The sequence below is a fragment of the Phoca vitulina genome, unplaced genomic scaffold (genome assembly GCF_004348235.1).
Source record: "Phoca vitulina isolate PV1807 unplaced genomic scaffold, GSC_HSeal_1.0 scaffold2, whole genome shotgun sequence".
Classification (NCBI taxonomy): domain Eukaryota; kingdom Metazoa; phylum Chordata; class Mammalia; order Carnivora; family Phocidae; genus Phoca; species Phoca vitulina.
In genome coordinates, this window is record NW_022589705.1 from 85,973,486 (window position 1) to 85,997,626 (window position 24,141).

Below are 24,141 nucleotides of genomic sequence, written 5' to 3' on the forward strand. Positions count from 1 at the left end.
ACATGGTAAAAATCATGTAACCTCTCTGTTCACTTATGCTTTAGCCGAAAGCTGAAGAGGAGCTTTCAGATGACAAAGTACTTGAATCTGAACAGGATAAAATGAGCCAAGGGTTTCATCCTGGAAGAGACCCCTCTGACCTAAAAAAAGTAAAAACTGTGGAGGAAAATGGAGAAGAAGCTGAGCCTGTACGTAATGGTGCTGAAAGTATTTCTGAGGGTGAAGGAATAGATGCTAATTCAGGCTCCACTGATAGTTCTGGTGAAGGGGTGACATTCCCATTCAAACCAGGTAAGTGTATCCCTGCCTTCCTGTGCATGTCTTTCCTTCTCACCTTCTCTCTGTTATAATCTTACAGCAATGTTGGCTCCTTGTAGAGAAATATTGGATGGAAGATAAGAGGCTCATCACAGTGTAATATTTACAGAATAGATTAACAGGCATAAGTTAGGGACTAGCAAATCCTGGGAGTTCTCTGTGGGCGGAAGTGATATCTGATGCTAGTATTCTGCTTTTACTGGCAGAGCAGCTGGCAGAGGATATCAGTCAGTGCTAGGCTGGTGGAATTCTACAGGAGGAATTTACTTTTATTTAGTTTAATTGAAAGGGCTGTTTCAGTGCTCCTTTGTGCTCATCATTTCACAAGCCTTAATCACTTACCCTTACTATATGTAATACACTGACATTTTTTACTCTATTCTCTTCTTTTAAAAATGTTGGGTTATGGGGTGCCTGGCTGTCTCAGTCGGTAGAGCATGTGACTCTTGATCTCAGGGTCGTGAGTTCAAGCCCCACGTTGGGCATGGAGCCTACCTAAAGGGAAGAAATGAAAAAAGAAAAAAAAATTTTTAAATGTTGGTTGTAACTCCCTAATTTCACAGCAGAAATTTGTTGACAGAAATCACTCTGTAGAACTGAACTACAATCATCAGAAGCAGTGTGACTAGCTTATTAAGCACATGCAGTATGAGAAGTGTCCTGTGAAATACATGATAAGCCCCAGAGGCTCTTTCATCTTTAGGCACCGTCAGGTCCATTAAAGTCTGTCCCAATCCTATGTAAACCATGTTTAACTTTGAGATTTTCGGAGTGATTTGGCATGGACATGTGGGGAAAGATGGTTCATTTGATCGAAAATTTGGGGTGGGTACAGCGTTTTTCTTAGTTTGCCAAATCTGAGTGACTTCTGTGTCAGATTGGGTTTGAAAGTAGAGTATCAGACATCAACAATGATCTTAGACAAAAATTAGTGACATACAACCAACATTTTTAAAAATGGAGAATAAAAAATTGTCAGTGCGTTACAGGAGCAAGGGTAAATACTGTTTTAAGAAACTTTTATTTCTTTTATTTAAATTTGTATTTGTTCTGAGTCATATGGTCATTATATTTCTTATTGTGAGTTGTAGTAAGAAATGTTTGAAAGTCACTGATTGATACCACCTTAATAAAATGATCTTTTCACTACCAGTAAACTGCTGCCAGTGGGCTTTATGAAAGTGAAGGGCTATGCTATAGTTACATTTTTTTTTTTAATTTTAGGACTCAATATACTAAAATTACTTCTAAAGATCTAGGCTTGTATCATATCATGAAGCACTTGTGGCTACCACCAGTCCTTTAGGAGATTGAGACACTATTGTCATTTATCGGACTGTGTCAGTGTGTGTGTGTTTTGTTTGTTTTTTGAGTAAGCTTTATGCCCAACATGAGGCTCAAACGCATGACTCTGAGTCCCATGCTCTACTGACTGAGCCACCCAGGTGCCCCCTATCAGTTATTAGTTTGGCAAGGAAAAAGGACCCAACCATAAGCCCCAACTATATTGAATATAGTTTAGTTAAACTGTAATATATAAATATATAAATATAATATATAAATATATAATATTTATTATTTTTATAATTTATAATATGTATTATAATATATAAATATATAAACTATTGAATATAGTTTAGTTAAACTGTAATATACCCTCACAGTAATTGGAAAAAAAGCAATTTAAAATTTATTTATTTTTAAAGATTTTATTTATTTAGTTCACAGAATGATAGAGCACAAGTAGGCAGAGTGGCAGGCAGAGGGAGAGGGAGAAGCAGGCTCCCCGCTCAGTGGGGAGCCTGATGCGGGGCTCAATCCCAGGACTCTGGGATCATGACCTGAGCTGAAGGCAGATGCTTAACTGACTGAGCCTCCCAGGCTTCCCGACAATTTAAAATTTAGATCCCAATAAACTGACTGCCTTTTAATGAATATAGTAAGATAATAAGGATTTGGTTGAAAATATCTGCAGTGTTCTCACAGACCATCATGAGTCTACCACCTACATATTAAGAATCACTAATATAAAAAAGGACCCAGAGTACTATCATGAAGTGATCTGGGGGCCTGATTTTGATGAGAGTTTTGTTAATTAAAAGAAAAATACTGTGACATGCTTTTCTTATCCAACAAAAATTTCAAGAAATTTTCCAACTTTGTATAATGAGATTAGGATTGTGAGAAATGATAGCTATAACAATAGTCATAGTAGCAAAGTGAGTGCTCTGGCAAAAAACTAATTTAAAATTAATATTAAAAATATTACTGTTGGTGGGAATAAAAATAGTGCCACTACTATGGAAAATAGTTGGGGGTTCCTCAAACAATTAAAAATAAGAGACACCATATGACCCAGTAATTCTACTTTTGGGTATTTACCCAACGAAAACAAAAACAGAAATTTGAAAAGATATATGCACCCCTGTGTTTATTGCAGCATTATTTACAATAGCCAAGATATGTAAGCAACCTAAGTGTCCACTGATAGATGAAAGGATAATGAAGATATGTGTATATACATGTGTCTGTGCATGCATGGTGTACACACACACGGTGGAGTATTACTCAACCATAAAAAGAATGAAATCTGGCCATTTGCAGCAGTGTGGATGTATCTAGAGGGTATTATGCTTGGTGAAATAAGCATAATAAGACAGAAAAATGAAATAAGCATAATAAGACAGAAAAAGACCAATACCATATGATTTCACTGATAGTGGAACCTAAAAAACAAACAAATAGAAAAACAGAAACAGACTGATAAATACAGAGAACAGTCTGTGATTGCCAGAGGATAGGTAGATGGGGGTGGGCAGAAAAGGTAAACAGATTAAGAGGGTCAGACTTTTCAGTTACAAAATAAATAAGTTATAGGGATGAAAAGTACAGCATAGGGACTATACTCAATAAAACTGTAATAACTTTATATGGTGACAGATGGTTAACTATACTTACCATGGTGAGTGAGCCTTTCGTAAAGTATATAATTGTCAAGTCACTATCTTGTATACCTGAAACTAATACAATATTTTGAGTCAACTATACTTCAAAAATAAAAACCATAGTCAGGGGGAAAATTATATATAGCTGCTTAGCCTTTCAGAATCTTACAGAAATTATTTGTATTTGTTTTGTGTCCTTTTGCCTTTTTTCCCCCTCCAAAATAACATTTCCAGGTGAACAACCGAAGTATCCTTCTTTTACATGAAACCAAAGAGTATTACAGATTCCTTATTTCTGAGGTATTTAAAGGCTTGGTAGTTTATTTAATGAGTATTATTACATGTTTCTGGCCAAAGGCTGCTTAATGTGTATATTAAGTGGTTTCTGTAGCAATTTCAGATTACTATCCAAAGGTATTCAGAAGGGATAACAGAACATAAGACAGTTTAAAATTTTTACATGACATTTTCTGACAGTAGCTCAGTGTTTGCTTTGTGTTTTAGTCTATGACAGGGTAAAGTAAATATCGGAATCTAGTTTGTACTCTAACCCGGTTATCCATATAATGACCCTATAGAGACTTGTCTGTCTACATCCCTTTTTCTAGATTCCTGGAAGCCTGCTGATACTGAAGGCAAGAAGCAATATGACAGGGAGTTTTTGCTGGACTTCCAGTTCATGCCAGCCTGTATACAGAAACCAGAGGGCCTGCCTCCCATCAGTGATGTGGTTCTTGACAAAGTAAGCTGTATACTCAGAGAAAGCTCTGTCTTTCTATAAGGTGCTGGTTTCAATTATCAGTACAGATATGCGAAGTATAAGCAATTTTTAGCAATTGTTAGACTAAATGTGTTTGAATTAAAATATATGTTTAAGTATTAGAGTTTTCCTACATATTGTTGGGTTTGGGGTTTATTGTAGATTACTGTAACTTTGGGTTTGGCCCATATTTGAGTGGTAACGAGTTAAAATTCATTAATTGCCTGCTTATTATTGCTATTGCCTAGTGATATGGTGAAAAATGTGTGTCTGCTGGGCCAATATGGCTAAAGTGATATGGAGCTCTTTATTCACTGTTCTAAAATTTCAGTATGGAATAGAATGACATTGAGGACAGGTCAGATGCCTAAGAGTGTATTTGGCAAATCAAACTTAAGTGGTAATCAAATAATATATAATTCAAATAATGTTGTATTTCAGAATTTCCCTAATATATACTTAGAGTGATTACTTTTCAGTTTTGGCAAATAAATAGGCACCTTTTCTCTTTACATCTGATCTTAATGGTGCATACAGGAAATTAGTACAGTGTTTATTTTCTTTATTAAATTAAAAAGAGTAGAGTCAGATGTGTATCTGCCCAATTTTATGTATATCAGTGATGAACCAGTGATGATGACCAAGCTTAAAATATTTTTGTTTTGAAGAGAAAATATTAATCCTTACTGAAGTGTAGAGGGTAACTTATCTTTCAGAATGAGATCTACCTCTTTTTGAGATTTCCAGCAGCTCCTTATTCAGACCCTATGTGTATTATTTTCCTCTTTTATAGCAATAGGGTTTCTTATTTCTCTTCGTATCTAAGTCTTCTCTCTTAGGTACTAATATGGCAGGGCTGATTTGAGACTACTTTAGACGGTAGGTTTTACATACACTGAATCAGATTATCCTCTAGAAAATATTCTTTCTTGTCTGCCTACCTTATTGGTTTCTGACTTCAAACCAATTTTTAGTTGATTTCTCCCTGAGCTACTTCACTTTGTTTCATATACAGTCATAATACATGCCTGTACAGAGCCAGATACCTCCAATTAACAAGGCAAATTGAGTGAGATTTTAAACGAGTGATCACACATGAAAAATATCTCCTTTAGAGACTTACTGTTCACTCAGAATATTTGCTTTGCTAACCATAAAACAACAGCAACAAAATCGACATATGTGATAGCAGGCTTTTTCAAAGCAAGTGCTCTGATGTCCTGGTGAATATCCTGGAAAAAATCCCCAAATTTGTCCCTAGGTCATAGGATCTCATAGCTTTTCTTGTGCCATTCTGCTGGTCCTTGAGTATCTATTGAGCCAGTCTACCGATTGTGTCTAGCCTCTCCTCGGAAATTTTAGGCCTAATCAGTCCCAGGGCATCAGAAAATTATTTCTGGCTTAAGTCCAGAGAAGCTACCATGATTTACATTGGACTTCTCTGCTTCAGAAAGCCAGTGCTCATCATTTTAGCTGACATAACTTTTCAGTCTGAGTTTTTACTTTTTTGGTACTGAATGTTTTGAAACTTGTGTTAAGCTTTCCTTTGCTTCTTCATGCAGATCAACCAACCCAAATTGCCAATGCGAACTCTGGATCCTCGGATTTTGCCTCGAGGACCAGACTTTACTCCAGCCTTTGCAGATTTTGGAAGGCAAACCCCTGGTGGAAGAGGTGTACCTGTAAGTGCAAGTTCCCTACAACCCAATTAGTTAGAAACTGTCATAGACTTCATGACATCTTGTCTAACGGCAAGAGAGCGGCTTTTTTTCATGATTCCTTTAACCAAGAAGAAGTAGAAGAGGTGAAGACTGTCTTTTTTTCCATACTGATATTAAAGCAAATAAAGAATACGCTGAGTGATTTTTACTTGAGAGAAGCTGGTCTGCATTAATTTGGTCTTGATTTTTTTTTTTTCATTTTTTTTCAACTGACATGAACTGCAAATGGGTTAAAATAGAGCCAGCCTTAAATAGGATTCCTGTTTTGAGGTGTCCTGATATAGTTGAGATCTCTGATGACAGTCAGCTAATGGTCATCTCTTTGTCTTTGTTTCTACAGATTTGCAAAGTGCAGAGCAGGCATGGATTGCCAATTCTGGAACAGAGCAAAGCCCCAGCTTGCACTCCACTGGCGATGTCGCACCCACCCCTGAAGAGCCTGCCTCTAGGGGTGCGCTGAATCCTTTTTTTTTTTTTTTTTTAACAATAGTCTCTGGTGTTATCATATTTTCTGTTTGGTTTTTCTCACTTACTATAGGTTGTGAAGTCAATATATGAACAAATGACATGTACAAAAGAGTGCAGTATTGGTAAACTGCAGGTTGCATTTACACCCCCAGTGGCAGGCTCTTCAGCGGGAGAAGTGACATCACCAGTGGAGTTATGCTGGGGCACTGCGCTGTGCAAGATGCGGCAGGCTGTGCCTACTCCATGCTTTGTAGACTTGCAGAAAGCATGGGGGAAAGTTGCCAGTGATGTGAAAACCTGTTTTTCCCAAACTAGAATGGTATAGAGAGCACTTAATTTAAAGTTCTGGAGGAGCTTGGAGCTTGATGTACATTTGCAGATCACCCTATTAAGACTATTTTATTTTATGTTTGTAAAAATATTTTTATTTAAGGTGTCACTTTTTATTTTCCCATCACCGTTTTATTTCTGGAATGGCAGCTTTTGAAACCTGCTTTGAAATAAGACTGTACCCATCAGGAAACAAATGTCGCTTTGTAGATATTTGAATTATTTGTTGTTTGCCTGCAGCCAAACACTTATTAAAAATACTTCAGTGCCTACAATGTGTTGAAGGCTTTGTAAAACCTACAGAAAAATCTTCTTAATTTGAAGCATATTATTTATTGAGCATTACCATCTTAAGGATATCTCTGTGTGTGATATTCTTTTCTCACACAGGTTGGAAATTTAACCTTTATTTTCTGTAAATACTAAATTAAAATTTTTCTCAAGTTTTAATTACCTCACCAGAAAGTCTTTAGAAAGCAGTTTTCTAGAAACCATTTGATACCTTATTTTTCAACATTATCTCCCTTTTTGGTGGTGTAAAGTTGTATTCTGTTAGCATTTATTTTTGGTTTTGTTTCGGTTTTGATTTATATCTTTGTTTTGCCAAACACTAGAAATAATGTTGATGCCATTTTGATTAGTCTCTGGTTAACAGCATCTGTCATTATCATATTGCTCTTTGTTCATATGTCACTCAACAGAAGGTATGATTTGCTGCATCTCCTCTTTCAGTGTATACTGCCACTTTTCAGCACCAGCTTGCTATTGTTTAATAATTAGGTATAGCAAAAAGGAAGTGCTGTGGATTAAGAATAAGCTATGTCTCTTTCAAAATATTGAAATTAGAAAATGAATTTTAAAATTACCACAATGTATGTTTGCCCACTAATCTATCTGCTTACATATGTAAATGAGTTATTTGGTACAAAGTAATGTGATTGGAAATGAGCCATTATCAGGAATTTGTAATGTCTCCAAAAAGGTCAGCTTTAGTTATTTCACTTTCTTTAAATAGATCTGTCATGTGCCACAAGCTAATTTTTAAGTAAAATTGTGATCCGTCAGAGTAATACTGATATGTTGAGCCTAATGCAAGTAATTATTCTTCCAGCATCTCCCATAGCTAACAAACATGCTCCACTTAATTTGTCCTGCTTACCTTGGTATATTGTTGTGGATTCAGATGGGAATTTCGTAGGATATAGCTATGTAACATATAAAGGAACAGTTAATAATGCTGTTTGGAAAAAGCAGCAGTCCTACGCTTCATCGTTTTTGGTTCCATACCTCTAATCATTTTTCCCAGCCTCCCAGTTGGCTTATAAATGATTACCATCCAAAGATACTAAGATCTGCTAGACTTAGCTTCTTGGTGTGGCTTCAGTAACTATGACTCCTATATAAACTTAACTGCAAAAGACTTGTTAAAAAATATGTTGAATGGGTAGCAATTGTTTTAACATGTCATATGCAGTTACATAACATTTTCAAACATAAAGGTCTTGTGATGGGTAGTAACGTATAGATCTGTTGGAAGCACTCAGGCAGTATCTTCTCTACTTTTTTAAAAGTCAAATTACTCAGCAAGTGTGATGTTAATTTTAATTGTAATCTGGGCAGACATCACAGAAAGTGCCCCAAAAGACATGTATTGAGAGAGAGACAGTGGACCTAGACTAGTAATTTACCATTCATATTTATTTCAGTTAGCTTTGAGGTTAGCTGAGCTATTATAAAAATTCTAGGAGCAAAGAGGTTTCCTGAGCTTATATCATCCTTCCCTTTCTCCTTAAAGGAACACTTGGCTTACCTCTCTTTAAAACTTGGTAGGATGAATATTGGTCCTGTTTTCTTTGGTTATTCAGGTAAGCAGAGGAGTTTAAGGTTATAGTCTATGAATGAGATAAGACCAATGTATACTGAACTCTAAAACAGAGATGGGTATGATTTTTATTTAATACATTTAAGAAAAATACACGAGAGTGGGTAAAAAAAAATTTAAAACTCAGTTCACCTGGGGAAAAAAATGCAGCTCACTAGTTAATCAACGCCAATTTTTTTTTTTAAAGATTTTATTCATTTATTTGACAGAGTGAGCAAGAGAGCACAAGCAGGGGGAACAGTAGAAGGAGAGGGAGAAGCAGGCTCCCTGCCGAGCACGGAGCCCGATTCGGGGCTCAGTCCCAGGGCCCTGGGATCATGGCCTGAGCCAAAGGCAGATGCTTAACCATCTGAGCCACCCAGGAGCCCCAATCAGTGCCAAATTTTGATGTTTCATTTGAGTTGTCACATTTTTGGGCCCTGAGCACATTATACCTTAAAATTCCTCTGCCAGCCAGGAAGTTCCTCTTCCAATCAGGATTGTCTGTCCTTTAAGCAAGGAGACCAGGCTCATTTTTATATATATACACTCCATACTCTTTAATTTTATGTGTGTTTAGTAAATAAATCATTCATTATATATGGTGCATCTTTTGAAGGATGCTCTAAATTTGACAGTTTGTATTAAACTTTCCACACGCACACACACACAAAGGACATGAAATGTTCGAGGTTAATTATATCAATATAGATAACACTTTTTAAAAAGTTCTTTTTCTTCTTTAGTATTGATGATAACTTACCTAGTTTTTAAGGTCCTTTTATATGCCTTATATCCCTGATCCTCATAATAACTTTTGTAGGTAGGACTGGCATTTAATGTATGAGAAAGCCTAAGTTCAACAAAGTTCAGAGACTTGTTCACAGTAACTTTGCTCATAAGTAGCAGAATTGAACTCGAAGTCCACAGTCCTTTTGTCTTCTAATCCGCCTCTTTTTTCTGCTGTACCATAGTCCTCTCAGGCATTGATGTTCCACACAGTGATTTCATTTTCAGAGTATAAGCATTAGTACATTAGAGATTAATTTATTAATTGTGTTAATCATTTGTAAGTATTATAGATCTGTTGAAGACTCAGTATTCTTGGTTAAATATTTGTGAACAATATCTTTCTTAGTTATATCCAGTGAACCAAATAATAATTTTCAAGGTTATCTTGGGAGCTTGCACAAAGGTTATAATACCAACTTTTTATCTGGGACTAACAGCTTATGCTATCTTTTCAAAACTTACTTTCCTTTGAAACGTTGTTACCTATTTAGTAATATTTCTCCTATCTTTATGCAGTTCATTTAAAATCCGTACGTATTTGTCTTAGAGCTGGTAGAGATTTGGCATAAGTCATATTTACTTTATATATTCAAATTTCATTGCATATTCATTGATATTTCCAGTAAGTACTTTTTGGAAATGGAAATTTCATATTTCATTCAAACATGATTAAAATTATACCCCCAAATTATGATTACTGCGGCTCTTACCTGCTTTTGACATAATTACCTTTCATTACACTCACTAATCTTTGTTCTAGACAAATTTTTATGTGCAAATGCATGGATTAGTTTAAATGTCCTGTGATATAATTGTTTATTTGAACTTACCCAAGCATTGAAAAAGATTTTAACCCACACTAGTAATCCATTCTAGTTTACACTAGAATATAACCTGAATTATAAAAATCAGACAATATTTGGTGTACTGTATTCTCTTATCAGAATTGTTTTGTCTGGGCTATTATATCAAAGTTTCAGTTATAAATAAATGTTTTTATAGTAGTACTGTCCAGTTTAGCAACTGCTCCCTGTTGGTACTTTTCCAGTGTGATCTTCTTCAGTTCTTTTTTAGTGAAACTATGTATGGTACCTTGGGCTTTTTAATGTGTACCAAATACTCTGAGATTGTATCATTTATGCTGAGTACTTAGCTGGATATATTTGACAAGATTGATGTGTATTGCCCAGGAATTCTATATTTTGATCCTTGATAATACTGCTATTACTGATTAGGGCAGATGGTGAAGTATAATTCTGAGAATGAGTGTTATTTAAAGGCTTTCAATCTTATTAGTTTTGGCCTCAGACCATGTATCTCTTAGAACCTGTTTTCTTATCTAAATTTAGCATGAAATTTAAGTTTCTACTTCCTTCTCTGAAGCTTCATATAAATTCAAAAGGGCAGTATTGGGGCACTAAGTGAGATATGATTCTGATCTGTATGTCTTGTGTCAAGTTTTTTTCTTCCCTCTTCAAGTTTAATTACATTATTTAACTCAGCATTTAGAAAATGGTATAACAGGGGCTTCTGGGTGGCTCGGTCAGTTAAGCGTCCGACTCTTGATCGCAGCTCAGGTCTTGATCTCAGGGTCGTGAGTTCAAGCCCTGCTTAGGCTCCATGCTGTGCAGCCTACTTAAAAAAAAAAAAAAAGGAAAGAAATGGCATATCACAAAAATGTAACAGATCTGGAAGGAACAGAACTTACTATCAACCCAACATGTTTAATCTTGAAAAGTTATTTCCTAGCATTTAAGATAGCAACTATTAGGGATACTTTAATACACAGAATGCAACTTTTACTTCATTATCTCTTGCAGTAATTGTTCTTAATTTGATGACCGTTATGACATGCCAGCAAGTGTTTTTAACAGAGTGAGTATAGTGGGACTCTAGCAGGAGTTAAGAACTGACAAAGAGAAGAAATTTTTTTCAGGGAACAATTTAGCTAAATCTGATTTAATGATTTAAGAAAGACTTATTTTAGTATTTCTGGCCCAGGAAATTTACGGGGATCCATTGTAATCTGTAGTAAGGCTGGATGTCTATGCTATAAAGAATTTTTGTGATAAAATTGTATTTGCATTTCACACTGGCAGAATAGAAACCTAGTTTTTGAAGCAGCTTTATAACTGTGATGATTGATGCCTCTGAATATGTATAATTATTCAAGTGAGCAGTCCAAAGTCACACGACTAGTAAAAAATAAAACTTCAGTTTGGGGGTACTCTTTTTTGTTAGGAACAACAGCAGTATCAAACAAAATTTTCCATCACTTTATCTAATTTAGGACTTTAGGATTAAAAACTGTAGTAGTGGAGAACATTACATTGATGGTATTCTAAGGTTGTCCTCTCACCTTCTCCCCCCAAAAAGATCACATCTAAATTAAGTGCTTACTATCCATCTTTGCATCTAAGAAGTGTTTAGTGTGATCATCAGGCTTGACTTGAGCGGCACAGCAGAGGCAGTAAATCTTAAGTACACTTTGTAGATATAATAAAGAATATTCTTGTCCTAGTTGTTGAACGTTGGACCACGAAGATCTCAACCTGGCCAGAGAAGAGAGCCCAGGAAGATCATCACAGTCTCTGTGAAAGAAGATGTGCACCTGAAAAAGGCAGAGAATGCCTGGAAGCCCAGCCAAAAACGAGACAGCCAAGCTGAGGATCCTGAAAACATTAAAACTCAGGTGAGAACAGAAGCACATTCTAACATTGTTTTGGAATTATAATGCTGTTGTTTTAATTTGCTTTAACTTGTTATTTTGTCCTATTAGTATACCTAGAGATTTTAGTTGAAGATTTTTGTAATTTTTTTGCTTTTTAAAAGCATTATTCTAGGGATGCCTGGGTGAAAGCATCTGCCTTCAGCTCAGGTCATGATCCCGGGGTCCTGGGATCAAGTCCCGTATCGGGCTCCTTGCTCAGTAGGGAGCCTGCTTCTCACTCTGCCTGCTACTCCCCCTACTTGAACTCTCTCTCTCTGACAAATAAATAATATCTTTTAAAAAAAACAAATGTTATTCTAAATAAGTAAAATCTTTTTAAAAAAAAAAGCATTATTCTAAAATCTTTAGCGTAATGGGTGCCAGACAACCTGCTATTTTATTGTTTGGTTTTCAAAACAAATACTATATATCTAGAGGGTTTATATGTTATAGGCTTTGATCATTTAGGCTTAGATCAATGCTTGCTTTTCTTAAAAATGTGTTTTTAGATTCTCAATCAGTATCCTGTGCTAGTCTAGTTAGCATATTGCTTTTATGTCTCCTTGCCAGGCCTTCATTTCTAATAAGTTAGAATTTAGAAATCAATCTTGTTTTGGAATCTTTTGGAATAAAATTGAATTCTGTGCATCTTTCTATGCATACCTGCCTGCAGAATTCCTTAGGGTAAATTGAATGAATTCCTTTAACCCAAACAAAATTATTTTTTTGTGTCAAATTATGTAGTCTTCATTCATCATTTGCTGTACACACAATGCCATTTCCTATACTTGGGTTACCTCTACTATCTTTTTTGGATTTTTTGCTTCTAGGCACCAAGACTAGAGTCTCCTCTTAAATTTTGCACCTGTATCAGAGTTAGGCATCACAGATCATATGCTGACTTGTCAGTGTCTCGTTCCTTAAATATCTTTCCTCTCATTGTGAATAGTTTAATCCAGTAGTCAAAAGCTTCAACTCTGGAGACAGGCAAGTTCTATTAGGCAAGTTCTTAATCTCAACTGTAAAATGAAGATACTAATATTACCTACCTCATAGGGATATTGTGAAGATCGAATTCAAGTAATATAAAGCGGTTGGCATGGTTCCTGGAGCCCAGGTACTCAGTATGATGATGCTGGGTCAAATATGTGCCTTTTACATGATGAACTTACTCATCACAAAGCCATGCTGTCAAACCTTAATTGGCTGTTTGTTCAATTTTTTAGTGATTTCCCCAGATATTTGTCCCTAACTACATCCTTCTCCAGAGTCACTGAATTCAAGTACCTAATCTTTCCTGAATTTCTTTTCAATGTGTCTCAACCTTTTTTTTTACAAAAACCTTCTGCATCTCTCCCTTTGATCCCTCTGAGAAGTGCTGATTGATAAGGTGCCTAAATGGCTTGCAAAGATAGGTATAATTCCTGCTGAATCTTTATCACTGAAGATGAAGAGGTCTTGTTTTAGTAGTTAAGGCATTTGTGCCTCATTTCATTAGATTCTTGCAGCAGCTATGAAGGAGGGAATAGACATTTTCCTTCTGTTACATATGAGGAAACTGAAGCTTTGAGAAATTAAGTTACCCACAGTATTGTGGAATAGTCCATTTGTTGCAGTTTGTAATCTGCCTCTGTTTACTTTGTAACAAAGTTCTTCCTATTATTGCCTAATAAGTTTTATTTCAGAAACATAATTTTATTGTGTTGTGGTATCATTCATTAATTGGCTAAGCCTAAGTTTTCTTTAGTGAAAAGATAAAGCAAATCCAGTAGAGAATTAATAGGCTTCTTTTTCAGGGCAAGTACAATCCTCTTGTTAACTGATACTTTTCTTCTAAGTATGGGCATTTTTGCTCCATTCCTTCTCTTTTTTGGTGTTTTCATTCTTCTCTTTTGCATTGGGGTATACATCACGTTGACTTGGTGCTCCTGCTAATTCTGTTTCTTCACTTTTTTGTCAAATAGTGGTTTTATTGTTGCCTCCACTTCCAAAAAAATTCTTTCAGATCATGACCTGAGCTGAAGGCAGTCACTTAACTGACTGAGCCACCCCGGTGCCCCAACAAATTACTTTTTTTATCCTAGTTTTTAAGCTTAGATTATCATCTGAAATATTTGAGGTATTTGAAGGTTGTGGTTTTTTTCCTTCCTTCCTCTCTACCTCGCTCCCTCTCTCTTTCTTTCTTTTTCTTTCTTTCTTTCTAAAGATTTATTTTACACTAGAGAAGGAGAGAGAGAATGTGGGGGCAGGGATGGGGGCAGAGGGAGAGAGAGAGAAACTCAAGCAGACTCCCCGCTGAGTGTAGAACCCAACATGGAGCTCCATCCCAGGACCCTGAGATCATGACCTGAGCCAAAACCAAGAGCTGCCTGCTTATTGACTGAGCCACCCAGTCGCTCCAAGGTTGTTTTTTTTTCCTTGATATAAAGCACAGGTTGTTTTAGACCTCATCAATATTCTCAGTTGGTAGAGGCAATTGAGAGAAGTTTGGTGATTTTCCCGCCCCTAAGAAACTCAATTTTTTTTATAAAAGCAATGCTGACTTATTGCTGAAAAACCTGACTATATAATTTTTAAAGATTTAAATAGATTTATTTACTGTCTCCTTCCTAGAGAAAACTGTTAACATATTGGCACATATTCTAAAAATCCTTATATTCAGATACCAGTTTTTTTATAGGGATCAAATAAAGCATTTTATAGGCCTTTACAGTTACGTCATTGTTTCATGGATTTTTACAACTTGATATTTTACTGAGGCGTAATTTACATTTAGTAAGCTTTATTTTTGGTGTATAATTCCACAACTGATGAATACACACCACCACAATCAAGATATGCTATGTTTTTATCAGACCCCAGGAATTTCCTTGTGTTACTTTATGCCCATCTTCTCCCTAAATGCCCACCTCTAGCAGTCAGTAATCTGTTTGTCCCAATAGCACTGGTTTTTCCAAAATATCAAATAAATGGAATCATTTTGAATATAGCTTCTTTCACTTAGCATATTACATTTGAGATGCATCTGTAGTCATTATATGTATGATTAGTTATTTTTTTATTACCTATTAGTATTCCGTTGTTATGGATATACCACAGACTGTTTATCCATTCACAGGGGAAACAGTTTTCAGGTTTTGGCAATTATGAATAGAAGTGCTCTAATCATTTATGTATAGGATTTGTGTGAACATAAGCTTTTGTCTCTTTTGGATAAAATTATAGCTGTGATGTCCATGAATTATCTGGTAAATATAGGTTTGACTTTATCAGAAAATGCCAAACTATTTTCCAAGGTGGTTATTGGACGATTTTGCATTTCCACTGGCAAGGCTCGAGACTCTCAGTTACTCCACTTCTTCGCCGGCACTTGTTATTTTGTGCTTTATAAATGTGAACCATTCTAATGGATGTGTGGTAGCATCGCATTGTTTTAATTTGCATTTCCAAATGAATAATATATTGAATAAACACATCTTTTCTTGTGCTTAATTGCCATTCTTACATCTTCTTTGGTAAAATTTCTGTTCTTTTGCCCTGTTTCATTGGCTGGTGGTTTTCTTATCATTGATTTTTGAGAGTTCTGTCTATATTCTGGATACAAATCTTTCATCAAATGTGTGCTTTGCAAAAATTTTCTTCCAATCTGTCCTTTGTCTTTTCATTCTCTAAATAGTGTCTTCTGCAGAAATGAAGTTTTTACTTTGATCATGTTGAATTTATCAACTTCTGCATTTATAAGTTATACTTCTGCTGTCATATCTAAAAAATCTTTGCATAACCCAAGAATATAAAATTTTTCTTTCTTGTCTTCTAGAAGTTTATAGTTTTAGGTTTTACATATCTGTCTGTGATCCAGTTTTAATTAATTTTTGTATTTCATGCAAGATATGGATCAAGATTTTTTTTTTCTTTCTTATGTATATCCAGTTGTTCCAGCACCATTTGTTGGAAGGATTATCCTTTTTCTCAGGTGCCTGGGTGGCTCAGTCATTAAGCGTCTGCCTTCTGCTCAGGTCATGATCCGAGGGGCCTGGGATCGAGTCCCAAGTCAGGCTCCCTGCTCAGCGGGGAGCCTGCTTCTCCCTCTCCCCCTCCCTCCAGCTCATGCTCTCTCTCTTTTGCTCTGCTCCCTCTCGCAAATAAATAAAATCTTAAAAAAAAAAAAAAAAATTATCCTTTTTCCATTCAGTTTTCTTTGCACCTTTGTTGAAAATTAGTTCATCATACATGTATGGGTCTAGTTCTAGACTTACATCCCAGTGATATATGTGTCAGTCCCCTGGCCGATACCACACTGTCTTTGTATAGTAAATATTGAAATCAGGTTGTATGAGCCCTCCAACTTTGTTATTTTTCAAAATCATTTAGGCTATTCTGGCTTTTTTTTCCCTTGTCTTTTCACATAAATTGTTGAATCAGCATCTTGATTTCTATCAGAAAGCTCCAAAACCCCACTAGGATTTTTATTGTTATTGTTTTAAATCTATAGATCAGTTTAGAGAAAATTGACAACTTAACAATAATGAATCTTCTAATACATGTGCATGACATAGACCTCTTTATTTAGGTCCTCCTTGATTTCTTTCATCAGTGATTTATGGTTTTTATCATACAGCTCCTATGGATATTTTGTTAGATTCTTAACTATTTCATGGTTTTTGGTGCTATTGTAAACAGTACTTTTAAAATACATATTTCTAGTTGTTCGTTGCTAATATATAGAAATAAAATTGATATTTGTATATTGACTTATATTCTGCAACGTTGCTAGATTCATTTATTAGTATCTCTTTTTGTAGATTCCTTATGATTTTCTACATAATCATATCATTAATGAATAGAGAGTTTTATTTCTTTCTTTACAATCTGTACAGGTTGTAGTTCTTTTTCTCTGCTTTTTTGCACTGACTAGGACCTCAAGTATGACTTTGAATAGGATGGTGAGAATAGACATTCTTGCCTTATTCCTATTCTTAGAGGGAAAGCAGTCATTCTTTGACCATTAAGTAGAGTTATAGATGCTTTTCTTTTCTAGTTGAGGAAGTTCTCTTCTATTTTTAATTTGATGAGAGTTTAAAATACTCCTGCCTAGTATTCTATACCATAATTTATATTATATCATAATTTAGACAGATTTTCTATTTTAGGACACTTAAGTTGTTTGCTATAAAGGGGGTACTGATGGAAGTCATTGTGACCAAAACTTTTTGTACCTATCCTTAAATGTGAATAAATTTCTAAGAGTATAATAGTTGTTTCAAAAGACACATCATAGTTTTTTTGTTTTTTTGTTTTTGTTTTTGTTTTGTTTTGTTTTAAAGATACATCACAATTTTAAAGCTTTTAATACACATTGCCAAATTGCCCTGAGAAATGTACCAGAGGATACTCCTGCCAGTGACTATACTTAGTTCCTAGAATTCTCATCAGTTATGGAAAAGAAGTGGTATAATTGTTTGATGTTTGTTAAAATAGATGGACTTAATTATTTCTGTGAAGAGTTCATAATCCTTGTTAATTTGGGAAGTTGAACTTATAAAAAAATATTAATCCTTACAGAAAGAATCATCCTGTCACAGTTACTGTAACACTCTTTTCTTTTTTGTGGCCCTTCTAGGAACTTTTTAGAAAAGTTCGAAGTATCTTAAATAAACTGACACCACAGATGTTCAACCAACTGATGAAGCAAGTGTCAGGACTTACTGTTGACACAGAGGAGCGGCTGAAAGGAGTCATTGACCTGGTCTTTGAGAAGGCTATCGATGAGCCCAGTTTCTCTGTGGCTTATGCAAACATGTGTCGATGTCTAGTAACGGTAAGAAGAGAGGAAGGAGTAAAACCAGAAATCTCCAAGAGGTATATTCTCCCCTCACTACACATTCTTCCCAGAAGTGTTATTGGGGCAACATAAAGGGGAGAATATATTTTTAGCACTTTTTAATATAATATTCTCAATGTATAAAAAGAATCTTGCTTCATTAAAATGTATCCTCACCTCTGGAGGGGACATGGAAATAGACTGAAATAGGCCTGATATGGTCCCACCCATTGTGAGCAATACTGAATAAGTTTTAAATTAGTAATATGAAATAATTGGCATGAGCAACCTACCTCTCCTGTTGTGTCTTCTTATAGAAATAAAGTGAATGCTTACATTCACATTTAATTTAAACTGAAAATATATTGGTTCTAATTTGAGCCTTGGTGAAAATGATAGGATAGTTATGGTCATAAAAGGTTCCAAAGTGATCATTTCATCTCTTAGAAACTATTAGATTTCTTTCTCTTTACATTGTCCACAGCCATTTAATCTCTACAGCCTGTCAAATCTAGGGCAAGACAATGGGAAACCAAAGAGCTTCTGGTTAGTGTTCATTGTTCTCTATTCTGCAGTTAGAACACTACCATATACCATCTGTGTTTTCTCTGCCTGTTACTGTTACCCAGGTACTTGTGTCAGAAACGTGTGTCCTTTAACATTTGGGTTTTTTCTTAATTATCACCATTCATTGTCATTTGCCTTGTTATGAAAATGCAGAATTCTGTCATTCTCCCAATATTTTGAGTTCCTGTGTCAAAGATAGGTAAGTCTGTTGTGACCTGGAAAAGTTATTTCTTCTGTCTGTAAGGAATTTAAAATTCATACTGAAAAGAAAAAACAGCACTTAACAAGAAAATGATCACTTAGAGCATATTCTGTGACATTGCGATATGTTGATGTTTGAATGGATGTTCTAGACCTAAAAACCAAGTAGAACAAAAAAGAAATGACTGCGTTATTGGTAGAATGACAAACTGCTTCTGTGAAGCAGGTGGAGTTCAGGTTGGGCCTGAGAGGGGCCGGGTGGTGGGAACAAGTATAGAGCAGGGAAAGTTCATGTCTGCGGCAGCGCATATAGCACAACAGTCACAGACGTGGGCTTGGCGTCGCACAGTTCTGGCTTTACATTTTAACTTTAAAATTTAAACTTAAGTTCCTACTCTGCAAGCTGCTAACTTACAATAATAAACTTTATAATAAACTATAATGAACTGTTATAAACTTTGTAACTTTATAAAATTACATTACCTGTTTAAACCTCATTTTTTAATCCATAAAATAAGATTAAGTCACACAATTTGAGGCTATTACAATGATAACATTAATTTAATAATAATATAATTTAATGAGATTGTGTATGTCAAGTTCCTAGCTCAGTATTTGACCTGTATAATCCCTAAATAATTCAAAATTATATTGGTGGTGGAAAAGATTGCAAAGGTCTTGAAATGCTGGCTGAATGAGGTTGATTGTAATAACAGAAATTATCTACTTAGTACCTACTAAGTTGCATTATGGGTAGATGCTTTACAGATTTTATTGTTAATAGCTATTATAACCCTGAAAGGTCAGTATTATTAGCCTTACTTCACTGAACAAGAAACTGAGGCTTAAAAATAGATAAGTAACGTGCTTAAGGTCACATAACTAGTAAGTGGCAGTGCTAGAATCCAAGTCTAGGATTATTCAGTCACTTGCCATATTGCCTTCTAACATACCGTACTGTAGGTATCTGAAGGCAAACTAATTCTCCATCTCATGCCTCTCATTTTCCTTGTGGCAGCCATGACATCTTGTAGTCACTCATTAGAACTAGATCCCAGATCTCCTGGCTTATACTTTAGTGCTCTTTACTAATTTTAGATTTAATCCTATAGGCCGTGAAGGATTGTTAATGTTTTTTTCTCTTTTGTTTATTTGAGAGAGAGAGAGCACGAGAAGGGCAGGGGGAGGGACAGAGGGGGAGAGAGAGAGAATCTCAAGCAGACTCCCCACCAGGAGGGGTGCCACATGTGGGGCTCGATCCCGCAACCCCGAGAACACAACCTGAGCCAAAATCAAGAGTCAGACACTTAACCGACTGAACCACGCAGGCGCCCCTGTTAATGTTTTTTAATAGAAGAGTATCCTTGATGAAAATGGCTTTTCGAAAGGCAATAGTAGAAGTTAGATTAAAATAGAAAGAAATTATAGATAAACCAACCACTTAAGTGAATTTTGTTATGATTCACCCCTTTTTAAATAAGATTGATTAAACTTTACTGGATTATTTTCTTTTCTTTTTTTTTTTTTTTAAAGATTTTATTTATTTATTTGACAGAGAGAGACAGCAAGAGAGGGAACACAAGCAGGGGGAGTGGGAGAGGGAGAAGCAGGCTTCCCGCGGAGCAGGGAGCCCGATGCGGGGCTCGATCCCAGGACCTGGGATCATGACCTGAGCCGAAGGCAGACGCTTAACGACTGAGCCACTCAGGTGCCCCTTTACTGGATTATTTTCAATTGCAGAATAACCTTTTGGAATAAGTCCAGTAGTATAGGGGTATTCATAGAGAAAGTTACTACTCTTCTTTCAGCCCCATCCAGTTACACTTCCCTTTGTGAATGGTTTGTATGTGTACTTCCACGATTTTATTTATATTCATAAAATTATATAAAAACATATACATATGTATAAAGAATACTTTTGGTTTTATAGTAGTTAAATTATATCATGTATGTATTTTTTTTGCAGTTTACTTTATTTTCACTTAATATGTTTTGGGCATACCCCTATGTCACTACAGATAGATTTGACTCCTACTTTTTTAGTAGTTGCATAGAATCTGAAGATATATATATATATACACACACACACACACACATATATATATATATATATATACCATAATTTCCCCAGCCTTTTCTCTCTCTCTCTCCCTCCTCTTTTTCTTCCATGTTCTTTCTAGTTTTTTGGTTTTGGGGGGTTTTCTTGCAACCACAAGCAGCATCAAAGTATATTTACCCTTACATGTTGAGGATTTACTTTTTTAGTATAAATTCCCCCAGAGTTACATACCAAACGATACAAGTTTTTAGACTTTTTTAATTGAAATATAACAGACATACATGCTATTTGGGAAAAGAAAAATTCCTCATTTGTTGCTTTTGTCAAATTTAATGATATAGTTTCTTCATGGCTGATTTTAAGCCAGTGACAGTTTGACAGATAATTCACAAAATTTCGACGTAACAGTTGGCTCCCATAAACCAGTACGAGCTAGCTCTAACACACCATTACAACATGCATATAGAAGATTGTACAGATCATTAGTGTACAGCTCAGTGTATATCAATGAAGTGAGCATACCTACCACCCTGGTCAGTAAATAGAACTGTACCCTTCCTTCTTCCTTAAAGGTAACCACTGTCATGACTTCTAGTACTTTTGAGGTACCGAGGGCCTGAAATGAAAGGTGGCAATGGGAATAGAGTCACCATTTGTTCCTACTATGTATAAAATATAAAAATCAAACAGTCATGGGAATAATAAATCTAAATAAGAAAAGCTAATCTTGGGGCGCCTGGGTGGCTCAGTCGTTAAGCGTCTGCCTTTGGCTCAGGTCATGATCCCAGGGTCCTGGTATCGAGCCCCGCATCAGGCTCCCTGTTCGGCCAGGAGCCTGCTTCTCCCTCTCCCACTCCCCCTGCTTGTGTTCCCTCTCCAGCTGTCTCTCTCTCTCTCTCTCTCTCTCTGTCAAATAAATAAATAAAATCTTTAAAGAAAAAAAAAAGAAGCTAATCTTTTAGGAAAAAATTGAGACTATCTTCATGAACTTTGGGGAAGATTTTCTTTAGCAAGATTAAGATTCAAAATGAGTAACAGAAAAATAATATCAGATTTGACTATTAAAATTTGCAGTCCTTGGTGTGCAGCAAATGATACCATAAATAAAATAAAAAGATAAAGCCACAGTGTGGCAGAATCTATTTGGAATACATAATAATTGATAAAATATTCAAATATAGAACACCTGGGTGGCTCAGTTGTTAAGCGTCTACCTTCAGCTCAGGTCATGGGATCGAGCCCCACGTCAGGCTTCCTGGTCAGTGGGAAGCCTGCTTCTCCCTCTCCCCCTCCCCACTTGTGTTCCCTCTCTCACTGTCTCTTTCTATCAAATAAATAAATAAAATCTTTTAAAAATATATATAGAATTAAGGAGAAAAAATCAAATCAGTAAGAAATAAAACAACCCAATGGGCAATTTATAGAAATGAAAATCTGTTAGCTGATGAATTTAACAAAAGATATTCAGTGTTACTCATGAGTAGGGAAATAACAAATAAGCCACAATTCTGTACAAGTCACACTTGTTAGAGTAGGAAAAAAAATGAAATCATTTTAAAGTGTTCACGGATGAATACAGTCACTTTGGTGAGTAATTAGACAATAATGTTGAAGATGTTCATATACTATTCCTCAGGAATTTTACTTCTTGGTATATACCCCACAGAAATTACCAGATGTACACAAGGATTCATTTTTAAGAATGTTTATTTTTTGTATTGGTTTTAATAGTGAATAATAAGAAACAAATTAAATAAGCCTAAACAAGACAAGTATACCACAATTTATTTGGTCAGTGGATTTGAATAGTAATATATATACAGCAGTTAAAATTAATGAAGTAAGACTAAATGTATTAACGTGAATCAACCTCAAAAATGGTACTGAATAACAGTATGACATCATTTAATAATTTTTTATAATATGCAAAATGAAATTATTGTTCATACTAAATACATATATAATAAAATTATACCATTTGGAAATACCAAACATCAAATTCAAGGTAAGAGAGAAAAGGTCTTTAGATTAAGGAAAAATACACAGGAGTAAGTGTTAGAACTTCTAGTTTTGACGTTAGGTGATCCAGACCACCATTTGAGGGATAACAATTAGAAAAGTTGGCTACAATATTTTTTAAAATCTTGAAGGCATCAGAGAGCTAAAAGACAGTAAAGAATTACTAAGGTTAAGATCTTTGAAAAGGTAGAAATCCAAAGAAAAGTGACACATTTAGTAAAACTTCCCTCTGAAAGAGGCAACTAAAACGTCTTGAAAAACTTGTTTTTCAAAGACTTGTTGGGCTAGGGGACAGAATTTGGGAACAGTGTTTACCAAAAGAGTGGTGGAAGAGGCTCTAGTGAATCCTCCTATATTTTAGGTTGGGACTCCAAAGGACTGCATGCTTAAACAGGGGTGAATCAGAAATTGACCTGCTCTCACAGGGACTGTGTGTAGCTCAACATCAAATAATCTCAGTCCTTGAATTTGGCTTGTAGTGATCTGAATGTGTTAGTGCCTGCTAGGTACCTGGAAGAAGCAAACAAATTCTTTTTTAAATATCATATTAAAAAAAAACTGTCATATTAGCTTTCAAATTATTTCTCTGAACAATTTTTCAAATAAAATGTACAGCATATAGTTAGAAATAATAAGTCACACAAAGGAAAAAGATGACCATGAATGAGAACCAGCAATAAACAAGTTTCCCACAGGAGCTCCAGATATTGGCTTTGATCAGGCACAGACATCAAATAACTATATTTATTATGTTCAAGGTAATAAAGATAGGTTGAAATTTTTAACAGAAAGAGAAAATATCAAAAGAACTAAATAGAAATCCCAGAACTGAATATATAATAAAATCCAGAACTTAATGGATTGGTTTAATAGCTGATTAGTTACAGCTGAAATAAAGAATTATGAAGTAGAAGATGGGTCTGTAGAATCCATAATGAGGCACAGAGAGACCAAAAAATGAAAAATACAAAAGAGAGGGTAAATGATGAGGAAGATTCCATAAGATCAAACTTTGCTTTAATTGGAGTCCCAAGAGGAGAGAGGAGGAAGTGGGAAGAAAGCAATACTTGAAGAGAGTGGCTGAGAAATTTTTCATAAGTACTAAGATGTTAAAGCCACAGATTGAAACAATTTCCTACAAATCCCAAGCACAAATTTAAAAAAAAAAAGTTAAAATGAAGGAAAATGTTTAGACTGGTGATAGCAAAGCTACTTACAGTAAAAGATAGAAAGTAACCAGGGTGGGGAGGAGATACTAAAAAGAACAATAATTTGTCAGTAGGTTTTTTAGGACACAAATGTCACTGTACAAAAGAAAAGATTGGTAAATTGGACTGCATTAAATTTAGCATGTTTTTCCTCAAAAGATGTCATTAAGGGAGTAAAAATGCAGATCATGTATTAGGTAAAGATAATTGCAACACAAAAATCCAATGAAGGGTTTATATCAGATTTTTTGTCAAGCTAAAAGAAATCAATGAGAATAACTCAGTGTTTTAAATAGTCAATAAACGTGCACCTACAATTCATCAAAGAGGTCATCCAAATGACCAACAAACATGATGAAAT

The 24,141-nt window shown here is 35.3% G+C and overlaps 1 protein-coding gene across 18 annotated transcripts in view; it reads left to right on the plus strand.

The window, feature by feature from the left end:
* The window catches only part of EIF4G3 (eukaryotic translation initiation factor 4 gamma 3), a 333,115-nt gene that overhangs the window by 253,477 nt on the left and 55,497 nt on the right, over window positions 1-24,141 (plus strand). For 15 of the 18 annotated variants that reach the window (XM_032391835.1, XM_032391850.1, XM_032391860.1 and 12 more), the window contains 6 exons: window positions 45-291; window positions 3,872-4,005; window positions 5,586-5,705; window positions 6,085-6,195; window positions 11,717-11,887; window positions 17,526-17,723. In XM_032391835.1, coding sequence (XP_032247726.1) covers window positions 45-291; window positions 3,872-4,005; window positions 5,586-5,705; window positions 6,085-6,195; window positions 11,717-11,887; window positions 17,526-17,723 — 981 coding nt within the window. The remainder of the gene's footprint in view (window positions 1-44; window positions 292-3,871; window positions 4,006-5,585; window positions 5,706-6,084; window positions 6,196-11,716; window positions 11,888-17,525; window positions 17,724-24,141) is intronic. The other 3 variants (XM_032391889.1, XM_032391921.1, XM_032391929.1) reach the window with 1 other exon arrangement.